The sequence below is a fragment of the Ochlerotatus camptorhynchus genome, unplaced genomic scaffold (genome assembly GCF_037179485.1).
Source record: "Ochlerotatus camptorhynchus isolate MF236.1 unplaced genomic scaffold, CSIRO-AGI_Acam_v1.1 ptg000548l, whole genome shotgun sequence".
In the NCBI taxonomy this organism is placed as follows: Eukaryota; Metazoa; Arthropoda; class Insecta; order Diptera; family Culicidae; genus Ochlerotatus; species Ochlerotatus camptorhynchus.
The window spans coordinates 455,653-474,717 of NW_027041031.1; the positions used below are offsets into that span (position 1 = coordinate 455,653).

Below are 19,065 nucleotides of genomic sequence, written 5' to 3' on the forward strand. Positions count from 1 at the left end.
AATGTCAGTTCTTACCAACTTGTGAACACTCGTATTTATTTCAGTTACGGTGGGGACGTAATTTGTGATTAGCCCCGGTCCCTTTCAAATTGTATCATTATTTATGTACGGTCCTTATATTTGAAATTACGTTTCACATTCATCTAGTGATGGCCGATTTTCATTCGAATAATCGATTAATCGATTAACGAACCGAAAAGTAAAATATTTGTAATCGGTTATATCATGCCGATGTAAGCATTAACATCTCCAGAGGATCATCACTGATCGTTTCAAACATATGCTGCACTCTCATGGGTGGAAAAATGGCAGCACGGCGAACAAAAAATAATCGATTAGTTGTTAATCAAGTAATTTAAAAATGGGACATCTCTGATTTGGATGTGATTGTTTTGATAAAAAAGTGCGCAAAATTTCATCTCTACCGAGGTGGTATCAAAACCACAAAATTACCTTGCATACGGGGGGTATTCGTTGGATGAAAGGGACCGTGAAGAGGACACTAAAATAGAAAGTTTTTCTTCCGACAGTTTCATCTTAGTATTCATCTTTGTTCTTACTGCGGACTGTAGCATAAGTTTTTCCAGAATGTATATTTTCGTATAGTTTGTATAGTAAGTTTGTGCTGGAATTTGACTATTTTGACCCTGGTAGTTTTTTTTCAAAATGGCTTATTCGATATTTTTCAATAAATTATAGCACGGAAATGGCTCATCTAATCGAAATGACGTCTGTGATAAAGTTGTATGAAACTGGTTTGCCTTTTCAATAACAAAGAAAATACATTTTTTAAATTGAAGAAAACTTATGTTTCCTTGAAGTTTTATCAAAAATGCAATATATTCTTAAATGGACACAATCGACACTTTAAAATTATGCAAGAGTCGAAATGACCAAATTCCGATACAAACTTGGTTCATTGCTTAGCGTGTTGGCGTAGAACTGCTCATGCTCAAGAGTGTTAAACTTACTATAAGGCTGATGCATTATTTTTAAAAATTTATGGGTTCCCTTAAAATATAACACAATTTAGAAAATTTAATTTTTTTTCCTTATTCAAAATCGTCACTTGCCCTCCCGGAAAAAAATAACCATACAATTACCATAAAATAAAATACAATAACAAGCAAATCTATTGCCAACAATTGATCTTATTGTGCGTATATAGTACACGAAATTTTAACATATTGTTATTACAATAGATGTACAATACGTCCCATTTAGTAAGAGTTTTCAACAATAGTACAACAATACAATTAATGGTAAATGGCTCAAGTTTGTTCGGGAAAAAGTGATTTTTCATATGGTTAAGATACATAACAACCCCCTTGTTCTATTGTATATTCCCCCATTTACCATAGATTCTATTGTGGAAACAATACATTCTATTGTTATTTTATCTTTGTGGAGAATAAGATTTATTGTAAATACAATAAACTCTAATGTAAGGTTTCAATTCATTTCATTGTACCTCTACGGTTCTTTTTTTTACGGGCTGCCCTTGATTCTAAATTTTTATTATTATTAATTTATTATACTATAAGCATCTTGATTTAAAAAAAGGTTCATACTGTTTTTCTAGCCCCGTTCATTGGGATAAAAAAAAATAACTTAGCTATTTGCATAAACTTTTCAAAATTACCAGGAAAAAAAAACGTTACGCTATCTTACTCATACCCACCCTATTTTTTCAAGATTGAATAAAAAATCATAATCAATAGTCTGAAAGGTTTTATTGTGTTATAGATACAAGGGTCACGTGGATTTATTTAACGGCAATTTTTTTTTCGGTTCTAATGTTTTTCTCATCCACGTAATTTGTAACGTTACGTAATTTGTGCACAGCATGTAATTTTTTCACAAAATTTTGCTGTTGCAAAATTACTGCACGTTTGGTAGTGATTTTGAAAACTCGATTATCTTGTACTAGTCACAAGTTAGGCCTGGTGAAGTCACTCCAGACTACTCATTTTGCAGTAATCTGGGGTGCACTGGTATATGATCTCCAAGCAATAAATGAATGGTTGGTTTGATTGGTGCTCTACCACACCTAGATCATCAGCACACAATTCCCAAGCCATGTCATCACTTGCACCATTTCTCATACTTGTCCGTTTTGTTTGTGATGAACATGGCATGGAATGCGTAAAAAATATGCTCACAGGCTGAGTTACAGGTATCAAAAAACAGTTTATTGCGCGTTTTCACTTATTAAAAAGTGTGATAAAACTGCAAGTTTACGTCTAATCGTCTTGGTGTCTTCGGTGCACTTATTCCTTATGATACAAGCAATAAGTGCTCCGAAAACGTCAAAACGATTTGACGGAAACGTGCACTTTTATCACACTTTTTGCATTTTTGGGACAGTCAGATGCAATCAGCAATATATGATGCACCCACCGCAATTACTCGGCTGTTCTCCTACTAATTGAGCTGTTCTTTTGTATGTGGTTTGTGTCATCTATACCCTAATCATCATCAAAAAACTTTTTATCAATTTCATGCACACATGTCCTTTTCATTATGTGTATATTTACTCCTAATCTAGAAACAAATTTACTTACTGTTGACTTAACCGTAGACATGGTTTTTCTGAAAGAAAAATCTATTATAAAATAAAAATCAGTATCGCTTAAACACCATCCAAACGTATTTTGACCTGTCAGAGCCCCTCACGGCTACGTATCTGATGCTGCACCACTTATATTAAAAATTTCTTTAAATTTTGGCAAGCTTAATCTGAAAAAAATATAATCCTGTCACTATCGTTGACCATTCCGTGTGGAAAACAATACTGTTTCTATAACTGTCCAACAATATGTTGGAACAATAGAGAGGATAGTAATCGCTATGCGTGTTTGATTTTATTACGTCCCTACTTGAACTTTACGCCGTTCCGCAACTTAGTGTTCTTTGAGCACATAACTTCCACAGTTGTTGATTGAGGGCTTTCGAAGCCTGTATCATTTTTGCATAAGGGTGGCAAACTCAAAGTCCAGGGAAGTCGAGAAATTTTTCAATCTGCAAGCCCCTAGTAATCACTCTACAGTTCTTATCGTTCGATAACTTGCACAAATATTCTATGAAATAAAAGTCCATGCCGAAAACAACCCCATGCACAAAAATTCTTCTAACAACTGCACAGGGTGATTTGGAATCACTGTCTTTTAAAAAATGGTCATTATGATTGAACGCTTGCATTAGTTTTGTATATCAATATATTTCAGATATACTACATACATATATAACCTTCAACATAGCATACTTAAATTCAAATCTCTCTCCCCTTACCTTAATTTGCCACGAAAATCAATCACGGCTGGTACCTATGTTTGTACATACTGCTGATATTTATACATACATTAAAACAAATATACTTGAACATATATTAATTTTAACCATTGTGAATTAAACAGATGGAAGATGCATCATCCGAAACTAAACTACATTAACAAAAACTGAAATACAAAAAAAAAAGCATCATGGTAAGCTGTGGTCTTAGACTTTACTGCGTGATTAACACGAATGCTATGTGAGCTCGGAATGAAAATTGAAGCTCAATGTTTCTGACTTGTTTTTGCTTTCTCTGTTGTTTATGTGAAGTTTGAATCGGGAACTTTAATGTATCTGACCAGTTTTTGGTGTATACATTATTTATGTAAGCATCGAATCACAATAAACCTATCATCTGATATTATATCTAGAACAAACCATTTCCGTACGACACAGCACCTGACAAAATATTCAATCACTACTGGATAGATTTCCCAGGTCGGTAACAATTACGGATAAATTAATTATTGATCTAACGATTTCTCTCGTCACTGTAACCGACCACTAATGAGTCGTTTATTTTGATTTTCCAATTGAATAGCAATTAGTATCAGCTACCATCGAAACCAGATATTAATTGAAATAGGAACATGAATCTCAGTCGCCAAGCAGGATTTAAGCATAGCTAAGCAGTAGTGCGCATCTGAAATCATGGGTGGCAGAAAGCAACGAAGAGGAAAAAATATTCAATAACAAGTTATTTGTATAATTGAACCCACCCTTGTGCCAACGAAAATCCTTCCATTCCCTTCCGACGAAGGAAACGTTGACAGCGGTATTTTGCAAGAAACTTGCCATAATCTTTCACCTTGTTTTGTTCGGTTTTGGTCAATTAGACAAATTAATGCACAGCAACCATTCCGTGAACCTATCGTTATGTCAATCAACGTCATAACAATCTCCGCTTGTGACCTACCTATTGAAACATTTATCAACGCTACACTATACAAAAACTGAATTCATTATTGATTTTCCGCAGTATTTTCCCATTTGTCTTCAGCATCATTTGTCACACAAATTCCGATCCCCTATCAAGAGGTTATTGATTGTCGTGTCTGAGGAATTCCTGCTTTTTTTCTCTCGTCGGTGGTTAGGTTTGTAGCAAGCGTTGTTCCACTTTTTCCGTGTGACACAGCCAGTGTATTCGATGTAGGGTAGTACAGGCAAAAGCGCACCCCTGGTGAAAAATTATCCCACGCAGTTTTTCATAGCTTTCCCATTATCAATTCGTGAGTTTAGCGTGTAGCATTGCTAGTTAAGTACTCAAGCTCAGTGCTGCAAAATTTTGATCTAACCGACACTATTGACAAAACAGCTGTGGTCACTCATTCGAGCTAAAAGTCATCTTCAACGACGAACATGTGCAGTTTTTGTAGTAACCTGATTTTTTATCGGATTTAAATTAATCAATAAAACAATTCCATGGAGCCGTTAAAGTGAATATATGCATCAACGTCTTAAACTGTAATAATGTGACACAGAATTCACGAAATCTTTTTCATTGACAAAAATGAATGGGATGTTGACGGAGGTTTTTTTTGAGAATCAATTCTTACTGTGACGGTGTCAATGACAATGACAAAACTCAGCACTGCTCAATCTAGCATTTCGGCACATAAAATCCCAGAATAAGTAATGGAAAAGCAACGAAAAATGGCAAGTGGCCATTTTTCCTCAAGGGAGCACTATGCACTGTTCTCCCCTCCCTAACTTGAAAGGTAGTCTCCGAGGATCAGTCATTTGAGTGAATTTGCTCCCCATCTCATCCTTCCCAAAATGGTAGCATTGGAGACCTGACTTTGTCCTTTCTCTCTGTCACTTACAGTGTCGACGACGACGGTGGAAGCTGTGCTTGGTCGGACGACGTCGCTGCCCTGTGACATCACACCGGACGAAGCCAACGATCGTGTCTATATGGTTCTGTGGTTTCGAGAGAGTGCCGGAAAGCCGTTATACAGGTAAGATGGTTTTTCTAGCAAAACAAAAAAGCATAATTATTATGCAATATGTGAGTAGTATTGTTTAATTTCGAACAAAAAAAAATGCGTTTAAGGTAAAGTTTCCAGCGTATTTGTCTTTTTAATGCTAAAACGTAAAGCTCAGAAAACATATTAATACAGCAGACCCCTTCGATCAAATATTAGGCGAAAGTGATTAATAATAGCGTATAACACCCAGTTCCCTACACCAACTGACACGCATAGCTCGCCACAGGGCATAGTAGAGCTCCAAATAATGGCAAAAGCCAGTTGTTTGAATGTGTTAGATCTTAAGATTGATACTGGTTTCTCATTAGAACTAGTAGGTATTGCACTAATTCGTCGTAATGGCCCATTTCCTTTCCATCAAACAGACGACATCAATAATATCAATGATTTAACCATTCATAAATCAATAAGAGACGATGCACTTAGCATTTTTCTATCCCTGCTCCCTCTAAGTAAGATCTAACATTGAACATTAACATGATTTCATGATTTCGTAGAGTATTTTTGACCTGTAAGAAAACGTAAGAAAATTTATTTTTAAAATCTTACGTAACACCTGCATGGTCCTTAAAACGTTTGTTTTTATGCGTTAGCTCATAATCTACAAAAGCCGAAGCCTATACGAGTGTGTTGTATGAATATTTATACTCATTGTTCTAAAAACAAAAGAAGCGCTCTTGGCAAATGATTTTTTCTGCCTTCATGCGTAGAACGATAGCGGCGCCGTTGGTGTAGTGGTAAGCGTGATAACCTCTCACCCCAGCAGGCCTGGATTCAATCCCAGTCGGCGCCGCCGGGATGTTCTGAGGCATAACATCTCTGATCACGCCTTCCTTCGGAAGGGAAGTAAGCCGTTGGTCCCCGGTGCATGAGTTCATGCCTCCCTGGCGTCGGTAGCATTGGTGCTCAGCACGGAAAACAAAATCGACGGAAATCAATTCAAGGAAAAAAGTGCGTACAAATAAGAAAAAACCTAAAAAACCAATGGCGTTTCAATGAGTAAGGACAGAATTGAAACTCGTTGAACTAATTTGTAAACAAGAAGCAGTGTTAGATTTCTATCAATAGCTCAACAATTTCTGACTCTTTATCAAATGCAACGGAACGTAAAGAAATATAAATAAATTTGATAGTCATCTATAGTAGAATTACTCCATTTTTGGATTTATATCCGTTCGAAAAAGAAAGGTTAAGTGCAGGAATGTTCGCCGAAACGAATCACTAACAATTTGCGTGGGTCTTTAGGCTGAAAAACTCGAGAGAAAACAGGTATTATAGTGATGGGCCGTTTGCGATGCGTTGATGTAAATTTGACAGATCATACACGCGTTAACTGCCAAATGAAGAGATAAACCAGCCCAAGGCTAAAAATTTCTCTAACAAAACAAAACAAACAAAACTGCCAAATTATCGCAAACTTGCCTTGCTGGTATTCCGAGGTTGTTTGCAGATTACACAGCCTTATTTTATCCGAATGTCGATCCAAAAGCGATAATTTCAAGCATGAATGAAGACTTACAAATTCTCCAGGAATATTTTTGCGATAATCTGCTCTCACTAAATTTACAAAAAAGTAAATACATGATGTTGGTTACGCCCGCTCCAGATGTGTGTACTCCCACCGCTGATCTACGCCACTGACGAGTGACTGCAACCAAACCCATCGCTATACGAGGGATTGTCACGCGGTGAGAGGAAAAAGTGGTCAGGATGTAAACAAATCAAATCTATGGAAAGAAGACAAAACAAAAATGAAATTGCCCTGCCAATTGCGAAAATTAAAACTACTTATATATATACTTATTATATAAATACATTAAATCTACTGCTTAAACCTAGTGAACTAAACCTAGTGAACTTGAGTGCTAAATATTAGTTGCAAATTATTGATTCTTAATCTAGAGGTGAGAATATGAAATAGTATGACAGGAAGATTCTTAACCTATTATGTGCTATTATTAAGGTATCGATGAACCACTAGAACTTCTACTTGCCTTCTGAATAAGTTATATGTGGCCCGGAAAAAGGTGAGGTAAAAAGAATTTAAACCTAAAACATGATCCTAAACACAAACATCTAAATAGGTACCTACGGCTAAACGATTACTTATAACTACCAGCAAATTCGGCTGTTCTGTTACCGTTGATAGGTGAGACTTTATATCTAGAGCCAAGGCACACATTAGTAAACTAAACTTAAACCTACAGATTTCCTAAACCTACGAGAGCTGTTGGATCTCTCAAGCAATTATATTGCCATACAGCGAGAATCACTAAATGTAAGCATTACATGAAAATTATCCTAGATTAGCCTAACTTAATTGAGTATTCCACAGGAATTTTATAACTTTCATTCGCTGAAACACATTGGTTGGTGAATAAAGTTTATAGAATTTGATTCATTTCGGCTGTTACCAACACATGATCTTCCGACCACCAAGAAACATCCTTCCAATTGTTCCTAATTTAGTAATGGATGTTAACGTCATACAGAAGGTAGAGTCATTTAAATATCTAGGTATTCAGCTTGCATTGTACATTGTTTTGGGATCTGCATATCAAGGAAGTAGCGAGAAAAGTTTCATCCAGGTGTGGAGTTTTGAAAAGGGTTAGTTGTTTCATTCCTCGAAAAGTTCTGCTTATGTTCTACTACGCTCACATTCACTCACAGCTGAACTATTTTAAAATTGTATGGGGCAGAGCAAGTATTACAAAATCGATGTATTAAAATAATATATAACCTACCTTTCCTGTTTCCATCTGTCCGGTTTTACACAGATTTTCCACATAAAGTATTGCCTATACAAGGCATGTGTGAAGAACAAACATTGCCCTTGATTCATAATATGCAACATAATCCAGCAAGTATCCACAATTTAACTTTAAATGTGACGCCACGATTACACAACACCAGGCAAATTAATCATCTCTCTCGATCTCGTGCGTATACAAACTTTGGTCAGAAACGGTTTACTTTTATAGGTCCAGCCAAATTTAACAACCTACCCAGAGATATACAGATGCTAACAAATCGTTCATCATTTAAATCTAACATTAAAAGTTATTTACGATCGCAAATACCACAACTATTAATTAAAGCTTAATTATATGTTCTTTCTTTTATTTATTATATTTTAACCGTCATCAAACATTTAAGTATTAATTATTTGTCCATCTTTCCTTAGTATAATGTAAATATTAATTTTGTAATGTGTTAAATACATGCGCTTATTTAAAAGGATACTTTATCCACTAGAAGCGCATAAATTGTTTTGTTCGTAATAGTATCTCCTTATTGTAGAATTGTAAATTAAAATATGCTCAGCCATTTTATGTGTAGTGTTTTGCATTTATGATGTTGCCTATCGCTGATTTTTTGAGTGTCCACTACCAGGGGGCTCAAAATGGAGCTTTTTGGTATGGGGGAGAGTGGAGGGTACTCAAATTAAAAGTTGATTCTCCTAACTCTTTCATCAAAAACTGATTCGTCATGCTTCTTCCTCTACGTTCAAGAATCTATTAATATAATAATCAATCAAAGAGTCACGATTTAATTTTTCGCAAAACGCCGTTTATTTGCACCAATGGTGCTGAATAGATTATGTCAACGTACGGTTCTGAAAATATATAGCTAGATATATGTCTTCAAATGCGGAAAAGGTGAATGAGATCAACATCATATAACAGTAAATATCTATTTCAAAAAACATAGACATAGATCTATTCATCCAGTCATCTGTGTGTAATATAACTATGCAACTGCGTTCTTAAATGAAAACCGCACCTGGGAGCTTTGAAGGATTATCTTCAATCACACTTTGTTTGATTTCGAGTTCAGAAAAAGTTTTTTTTTCAAGTTAGATACAGCTGCAGCTGACAAACAATTTGTGAATCAACAGACATTTTCGATTCAGAATGTTGGAATCCTACATGAAAAGAACAAAAAAATAAATAACAAATCTCATCATCACGAATGCAATCTGCAGGGTTGCGCTTACCCATTCACTATGCTCAACGAGTCAAATTGTGTACGGATTATTCGAATGTGAAGGGATTATCATTCAAGCAGAGAAGAGAAAAATAAAATCAAAATCAGGTTGACGTGCACTTAATCGGTCACTGTTATGAGGTATTACAAAAAAAAAGATGTATAAAATGCGGTAAATGCGTGAAATGCGATGTGTGATTATGGAGGAGTGCTATTATGAATAATATGATTGGGGCGAATTGCTAATTCATCTGACTGAGTTTAATATACAACTAAGCATATTATCGATAGAAATAAGTGAAAACTGATAGGTTTGATTTTCCTAATGCACAACAGCGATTTCAAGGCGGAACATCTGCCTTCAAGATGTGCGGTTCTGAATCTCGTGCGCCATTGTGTTGGAGATCGGATGCATGTTGCGGTATCTCCGAAATTGAAATCATCGCACAAATTTTCAAACATTACATAAATTTTACAAAATATGGGCCATTAAATCTCATGAAGTGTTACGATAAAAATTTGGTCAAACAATTTAACTTGATTGATTTTTTTTTATCAAAACAGCTAAACTTCCGGTTGACCGAATTCGAATTGCTGGGCCTTTCGTTCAACTCCTGTCATCAGATTCTGTACAGCTACCTCTTCCACTTTGTTCGCCGCAGAGTGCCAGTTTGACTTAAACTGCTTATTGCTTCAAACTGTTTTTTTTTACGTAGGACTACATCTTTAATTTCACATTGAAAAAAAAAATCAAAATTCAGACATGTAACGAAAAATCTCAAACACGGACCCAACGCGAGCGCAAATCGAAGAAACGACACATTGCGCATGCGCACATGAACGAGCTCAATGCTCTGTTGATTGCTCACCATTTCAAAAATGAAAGGAAGGGAGGAAAAGAGCAGCGATAATAAAAACACTTACCAAATCGTTTTCTTCGTCAAAATTATCGAAGCCATCGGAGTTGAGGTGAGCACATCGCTTGGTCGAATCACCATCATCGCGGTCTTCTGCCCCAAGCAAACCAACATTAGGGACGGCTCCGAAGAGACATCATCAAGCTAATACGACGGCGGCAAAATTTCGTCATCGCTGGCGACCTGAACGCCAAGCATCAAGCCTGGGGCAATAGTCGGCGAAACCAGAACGGCAAAATCTTATTCAACGATCTTCAGGAAGCCCTGTGTCCAGATACTCCCACCCGGTTGAGTCGACTCGGAGCTCATACCACCATCGACATCTTCATCAGCAACATTGGCGATAACATCTCTCAACCTATCGCCTATCAGGAACTGAGCTCGGACCACTATCCGGTGGAGGCCGAAGTAGGTTCCTCGGCCAATAGGTTTCAAGTTTCTAGGCGAAATTACCATCGTGTCAACTGACAGCAGTATCAGCGCTGTGTGGACACAGCAATCGATTACGACGTCCTACCGGAATCATTCGAAGAAGTCGATCAGTGTCTGCAAACCATCGAAGAGGCGATATCTCGTGCCAGGGAGCAACACGTACCAGCATCTAGACAGGTGAGTCAGACTCTGAACCTTGACAGCCCAACCAAAGATCTTATCAGGCTCCGTGATTTCACATAATCTTGGCCAAGCCATGGCCTGCCGTACTGGAGGCAATGTATATTGTCGCTGACACCCCCGTAGTAGTGCATGATGATAGTACACCCAAACGGGGGATGTAAGATTCGCTTACAATTATGTGGGATTCATCATCAGAGGATGTTAGTGGAGACCGCATGAACCGAGGATGCGATATACCTAGCTGCGGTCCAATGCACGAAAATTGGAGACCGAAAAATGTAGAGTGTATTAGTGAGGTAAATTAGTTATGTCGAAAAAAATAGGAAACAGATTGCCGACTGGACTCGAACCACGAACGTTGCGATAATCAGACCTGTGCTTTCTCCACTGCTCTCTCCAGTTACAATACTTCGTTTCCATCTGTGGAAAATCCAGATTCACACAAATTCGTTTACACAGATGGTATCAAATACTTGCAAATACTCATTTCAGCTAAAATAATATTTTTCGGAATAATAAACCAAAAGATGGTATGATGACATGTTTTACTTGAAACTTACAAGAATAGGTTAAAAAGTATGCGTTTGAAAAATAAAACCTGTAAATTTTGCTTTCTATGAGTCACAATCAGCGATTTGCTGATCGCTGAGTGAGTGAGTGAGTGAGTGAGTGAGCGAGTGAGTGAGTGAGTGAGTGAATGAGTGAGTGAGTGAGTGAGTGTGTGAAAATTCGCTGATTGTGACTCTCATGAAGTGAAATAAACAGGTTTAATATGTCAAACACATTCTTTGCAATCTCTTCTTGAATCTTACCTATTCAAAATATGATCATAGCATCTAATTTTTTCATAATTTAAAAAAAAAACATTGTTTTAGCTGAAATGAGTATTTGCAACCTTGATTCATTACACACATAGTGACGCCGGTGTAGAAGTGGTAAGCGTGATTGCATATCATCCCAAAGGGCCTGGGTTCAATCCTGTCTGTTCCTGTTAAAATCAAACATTGAGGCTTGAGTAAATTCGTTATTTATGCATATCCACACCGAGAAAATGAGATCTATGGTGGTGTGGTGGTAAGCATGATTACCTCTCACCTCAGCAGGCCTGGGTTCAATCCCAGTCGGCGCCGCCGGGATGTTCGGAGGCATAATGCCTTCCTTCGGAAGGGAAGTAAAGCCGTTGGTCCCCGGTTCATGAGTTGATGGGTCGATAGGTAGGGTCCAGGTGTGGAAAATCAGCGGAAAACTAATCAAGGAATAAAAAAGTGAGATCTGAAGTGCAAAACTTTGTCATTGTGAATGTTGATTAATTATGCATAATCTACTTTGAAGAGGAAAAAAAATTCAGATCACTTAATTTTGGACAGATTCGATTTGTATCTTTCAATGGATAGAATTTTTCTAAACAAGCTGGTTTCCCAGTATTCCGGCTCAAGCAGATGGTTTTTGAATTTTGATGCTGTTTTTTGCAGATTAAATCAAGTTGTTCAGGCAATTAGTATTAACCATTCACATTTACTTGCAAAGTTATCAGGAGACGAACCAGCCCTTAGTCTCTTAATAAAAATATAAAAAAAATTATTTGCATATGAAAAATATGCGATTCAAATACGTTTCTTTAAGTGCCAAATTCTAGATTGTTTGCAAAAGCTGTTACGCCCTAATTCCAGCTCTATCTAGAATTGTGCTTCTTTGACTTTCCGGGTTTATTCTTTTTTTTTTCATCGCTCAGCCAATCCCCACGCTGGTTTAAATTAAACTACATTTAGTTAAATACCTAACTATTCACTGTTGAGTCAATAGAATTAATTTCCAATCCAATCACCAGGAAAAAAAAACACACACACGCTCACGTAAACGATGACCTTTCTTCTCTGATTCTTTAGAAGTCAGAAACCGTAACCCTCCTAAGAAGTTACTCGGCGTGTCGAACGAAAATCCTTTCTGCTTATTTTCTCGGTTGCGGCACAAGAAATAGACCTTTTCTATCTATTATTCCTGTTTCTTTAAGAAATTGATCGTTTACAGCTATACCAGACGAATCCTTTTGGTTCACACAGGAAAACTTTCTATTGAATCCAATTTATTCCCGTACAACACATTCGTCCGGAATGCCTTCCGCTCGAGAAAGCTTGGGATAAGGAAAAGAATGTACCTATTTATGTTTGAAATTGACAATCTAATATCAATAATCCATTCGGTTTCCCTTCTTTCATCTATGAAGCCACCGATGGGATGCTTTTTCTTCCACGTATTCGATCACATCTCATATCCTTTCAAGGAAATCCATAGCCACTTTTTTTCTTTTTTTCTTGCAAAAGCTTATATCCTGTCCCGATGATAAAGGTAAATCATCGAAAGCGTGAAAAAAGTTTCACTTGCACGGACCCAATCTTCATAACTTTGAGAAAGGGCTTTTTCTTTTTTGTCAATCAGATGGATAGCCAACAAGGGTTCAATATCAGGTATTCGAACAAGATTAAATGGATAGACATGGACTGTGTAGACTCCCGACTATCTATCATGTATATCTCATCTCGATTCACGAGACACTTCCTGAACGCGTTCATCGTTTCTTCCCACAACTTCTCATTAATTCAGCATGCATTTACCGGCGTTTAATCTGATAAAAGATTCACGCGTAGTCATATGCAAATCCATTTGTCACCGTCCTCTTGCTACAACGAGCCGTTAAAAGCTTATCCTAGCTCTGGGTAATGAATTATGCCTGCTCCTAATTATTCCTTAGTATCCTTTTATGTGTAACCATTTCTCTTCGTCTTTGTGAAGTGAAACATCATGCGGTGCGACCACAGTAGTTACACACACCCCATTTACAGAGGGTTTAGTTCAGTGCTGGCTATATGTCGGTCCAGAGCACTACACAATGTTAGCCTCCCACAGAAAGAAGGTCAACAGACAATTACAGCAAAGGCGGAAGGATGAAAGTTGAAAAAAGAGAAAAGGAAAATTCAAAAGCTTTGATAAATTACATTTTACAGGAAAATTTATCTTCTCCTGTAGTCAGGTGCGGTTTGTCTGAGTTCAAATGAATCCCACTAGTAGGATGAAAGAATGTTTCCAGCTATTGCTTTGATGTAGGCGGTGGCATTAAAATTCAAACTTTTTTTTTTTAACTACAAGTAATCCATACTGCAAGGCAATAATTTTTTTTTTCCATGGACAATGGATATCGTGTATAATAACTAGACTTTAAGTAAACACTGGTTGGATTTATTTTGTTTTCCAGTTCTGTTTAAATTTGAATTCAAATATCAATTAGATATTATGCTGACGCTAATGACATCAATTAGTACTACGGCTAAATCACAGAAATTCAAATCATAAAACACATTCAATAATGAATGTGGATCATCATCCACAGTACCAGTGATTGTGTAGTAAGCGAACTACTTTCTTATCTCAGTGGGTCATGGTTCAGTCACAGCCGAGTTCGTTTGGATTTTCTGATTTTTTTTTTCTTGATTTGTTTTCCGTCGATCTTGTTTTCTATGCTGAGTACCAATGCTACCGACGCCAGGGAGGCAGCTCCAACACCTGGACCCTACCACCTATCGACCCATCAACTCATGAACCGGGGACCAACGGCTGATGTTATGCCTCAGAACATCCAGGTGGCGCCGACTGGGATTGAACCCAGGCCTGTTGGGGTGAGAAGTAATCACGCTTACCACTACACCACCGGCGCCGCTGATTTTCTGATTTGAAAGGGAAGCAAATCCGTTAATTTGTTGATAGGTTCGATGTCGAGTTTCTGATTTATCACACAATGAGCAATATTATCTTTTTTTCTGAAGGAAGTATTACTGCTACCTAAAACTACATCCAATTTAAGCAACACTTCGCAGTGCAAAGTATTACCTACAAATGTTCATCCTTGTTTTATTCTCTGCTCGGAAGAAAAGAAGGAACTTTTGAATTTCGTTAATGAATTCAAGTTATCACTTCAAATTGGCCGTCGAGGGAATGCCGTGTGTTGGCTGATACCATTGACCGATTCAAACGTATTCTCGGGTATCTTACTGAGAAGCAACACAATTTTTTACTTACGACATCAAAACTGAACAAATTTTCAAGGTCGTCAAATCCTTGGATCAGATAAAAAACGAATTGACAAATTTATTTGCAATTGAGCCTGTCGAAGTAATCAAAATGAAAATTAAATCCTGTCCTGGAGATTTGCGCTAGGGGATTTCTAATGATTTTCATTTGGTTCACTTCAAGAAAAGTGAACTTAAGAACCTGAAGGCCTAGGAAAAATCTAGCCTTATGCTTAAAAAACTCACCCAATGCCGTAAGTGCCAGGGATGGGGTCACGGAACAAAAAATTGCTACATGGAAACAAAATGCTGAATCCTCTTCCAGAAAGGACGTTTGTCCTGTGAAGGAGGATCCTAAAAAATTTAAATGTTCAAACTGTGGTGAAAATCACAAATCCAGTCTTTGGGAATGCAAGACTCGAACGCGATCTTAAAATATTGTACTAAACGTGATATAGAAAACGCACCACGTTCCCGAACAGTTTTGAAAACATTTTAAATCTATTTTTGAGGATTTATCATGCAGCATTCCTAGTTCAGAAATTGACTTCGTCTTTGATCACCTCCCAGTAACTTTTGAAATATCCCAAGAAATGATTTCTAATCCCAGCAGTTCTACTTTCAAATACCATAGAGCTGCATGCGATCAATATCGAACATTTATGGAATTTTAAAAGTCAATATCAAAGTCAGCCTGGAACCGGAGCTAAAGGACGCTGCCCTATCTGGATCATCATGGCAAAAGGGCATTATTTTCCGTCAGTTCGACTTCAGTCACCCCACATCAACGAGAGAAGCATTTCGCTTACAGCCCGCACCATGAGACAGCCACTCACAGTGACCATCAAACCACGTACCGTACCGAAAATTCAACTACTATCAAACGATCCACTACGCAGTTCCGAAACACACAACACTCGTCTTCATCACCCGGTGTAAATGCATCGATCTCAATATGATCCTACTACTAAACACCAAACGTTCACTTTGTACTACGGTCTCTGTTCCGCAATCTAGTGCCAATCACCGACGGACATCCGTTGCCATCCATTGACGGCAATCGAGTGCAGGAAGGCACTCGACTGGGATTGAACCCAGACCCATTGGGGTGAGAAAGCAGTCACGCTTACCACTACACCACCGGCGCCGGCTTATTGCCACGAATCTGTACGAACAACATTTTGCTTGTGTACAAAATCTACTCGATCTTGCCCGTGATCACGGTCGTGTATTGGTTGTTGGTGATCTCCTACACTTGTGTTGGATGCACGATGAAGATTTTTTATTTTTTATTATTACTTTATTTGTACAGGCTCAATCGAATAAACTTTACAGAGCCGAGTTATCCTTTGCGTTATACATTATTACTGTCTTAAATTTAAAGTTAAAGGAACTGGACCGAGTACTCGCGGTTGTCTCGAGGTTAGTGGAGATTTACAATTTTTTGGATGGGAAAAGGGAAGAAGGAGGTTTGAAATGTGGTTTACGATACAACTATTTAATTAATCCTAAAGCATGAAATTATTTCTATTCATCTTGAAAACATACATTGAAAAAAAAAACCCACACGTACAAAACACAAACTAAACACAAGGTTAATCAAACTTACAATCTAAGGTTAATATCCTTAAAGTAAACATATATGAGTTTCATAAACTCCAGATCGCATCTAGCCAAAATATCCCGAACTGGAACATTAGGTTGTCTACCTCGAGCCCGAAGGGAATCATAAAAATGTGATCTGACTCCACGATACTCCGCACAAGACCAAAGGATGTGATCAGCGTCCCGGTAGCCTTGTCCACATTCACAGAGATTGCTGTCTCCCAACCCCACACGGAACAAGTGAGCGTTTAGACAATAGTGATTGGACATGAGACGAGACATCACGCGTATGAAGTCTCGACTCAAGTCCAACCCTTTGAACCATGCAAACTTCGACACCTTAGGGATAATTGAATGTAGCCATCGTCCCAAGCTCCCTTCACTCCATTGATGTTGCCAGCTAACGAGCGACTGCTGACGATAAATAGAGAAAAATTCACTATAGGCGATCTGTCGATCATAAATGTCGCCTTCCTGCGCGCCCACCTTCGCAAGTGAATCCGCCTTCTCATTGCCCAAAATTGAGCAATGCGATGGGACCCACGCGAAGGTGATGATGAAAGAGCGCACGGATAAAGCACTAAGCAGTTCTCGTATTTTCAAGAGAAAATACGAGAAGTGCCTTACCGGCCTAATGGAACGGATAGCCTCGACAGAACTGAGACTATCCGTAAAAATAAAGTAGTGGTCTGGAAGAAGTGAAGCAATAGTTTCCAAAGTGTAGTGAATTGCTGCCAGTTCAGCCACATACACAGAACAAGGAGCTTCAAGTTTTCGAGAGGTGCTATGAAATTCATTAAATACACCAAAAGCAGCGGACTCCTCTATTAGAGATCCATCTGTGAAAAACGTTCTTGCAGAATCAACATGGCCAAACTTTGCAGCGTATAATGACGGAGCAATCATAGGACGATGATGCTCTGGAATTCCGCGGATTTCCTGCGTCATAGATAAATCAAAATTCACTGAATTGCCGAAATCGGAGAAGACTACACGATTGGGAATATTTCTTGAAGGGCTGACATCCTGTGTTAAATATAGGTAGTACAAAGTCATAAAACATGTTTGAGGATTTAGCTCCAGAAGCTTCTCAAAATTTTCGATCACCAGTGGGTTCATTACTTCGCAACGGGTGAGGAGCCTCAGAGATAACTCTGAAAAACGGACGGATAGTGGCAACATGCCCGCCAGCACTTCGAGACTCATAGTATGAGTCGAGTGCATGCATCCTAACGCGATACGAAGACAACGATACTGGATCCGTTCCAGCTTGATGATGTGCGTTTTAGCTGCCGACTGGAAGCAAAAACTACCGTACTCTAAAAATTAGTCCGCATCGTGCTCTCTTGCCGTGCGGATCTATTTGCTTTTTGCTTAAGGAAGTGTTACTACTACCTAAAGCTACAACAAATTTAAACAGCACTTTTCAGTGCTAAACCTGTAAAAATTATCTACCTTGTTCAACTCCTCTTATTCCTCTTCGATCCTTGTTTGGACCCTACCCGAGGTAATCCTTCTTGGATATCGATTTGGAAAATTCCTCTTCGATCCTTCAGATTCTTATAGTAATCTGCTTGGAAGTCGATTTGGATAAAAATTTACTGCCGCCATGGCGCCTAAACGCAAAAGAAAGGGGCAAACTCTTGACCCCCCTTCTGAAGAAATTAATTTGAGTAATCAATTTGATTTGCTCACGGATGATGAGAATGATCCATCATCCAAGAAAAATTCTAGTAAACTTTCCCGGCTTAATGCCAAGAAGGAAAAGATTCCCCCTATTGTGATAACCACTTCCGATTTCCATGCTCTTCGCATGGAACTTTTGAACTTCGTGAAAGTTAAGTTTTCACTACAAATTGGACGTCGGGGTGAATGCCGTGTATTGGCTGAAACCTTGGACGGATTTAAATGTCTTCTCAAGTATCTTACTGAGAAGAAGCACAAATTTTTTACTTACGACACCAAAACTGAACGTGTGTTCAAGGTTGTCATGAAAGGACTGCCCAGTGGTGAATCCCTGGATCAGATCAAAGATGAACTGGCAAAATTACTTGGAGTTGTGCCACTCCAAGTAATCAAAATGAAAATGAAATCCCGTCCTGGCGATTCGCGCAACGGGATTTCTAATGATTTTTATTTAGTTCACTTCAAGTCTAGTGAACTAAACAACCTTAAGGCCTTAGAAAAAGCTAGCCTTATGCTCCATGTCCGAGTGAAGTGGGAACACTTCAGGAAGACTGGAGGAAATTTCCAAAACCTCACTCAGTGCCGTAAGTGCCAGGGATGGGGTCACGGAACTAAAAATTGCTACATGCCAGCTAAATGCATGAATTGTGGTGATTCCTCTCACGCAAAGGACGACTGTCCTGTGAAGGAAGATCCTAAGAAATTTAAATGTTCAAATTGTGGTGAAAACCACAAATCCAATTTTTGGGAATGTAAGACTCGCAAAGCGATCCTACAATCTCGTTCTAACCGTCAGGTAGGAAACGCTCCACGTTTCCGACCAGGTACAAATTCCTCTGCTGTTAACAACGGTCAGCGAGGAACAAATTCTAC

General features: G+C 38.2%; 1 protein-coding gene across 1 annotated transcript in view; it reads left to right on the plus strand.

The window, feature by feature from the left end:
- LOC135713230 (uncharacterized) overlaps positions 1-19,065 on the plus strand; it is a 444,518-nt gene that overhangs the window by 398,393 nt on the left and 27,060 nt on the right. Inside the window, exon 3 of the mRNA XM_065236335.1 lies at positions 5,159-5,291. Within this exon, the coding sequence (XP_065092407.1) occupies positions 5,159-5,291 (133 nt within the window). The remainder of the gene's footprint in view (positions 1-5,158; positions 5,292-19,065) is intronic.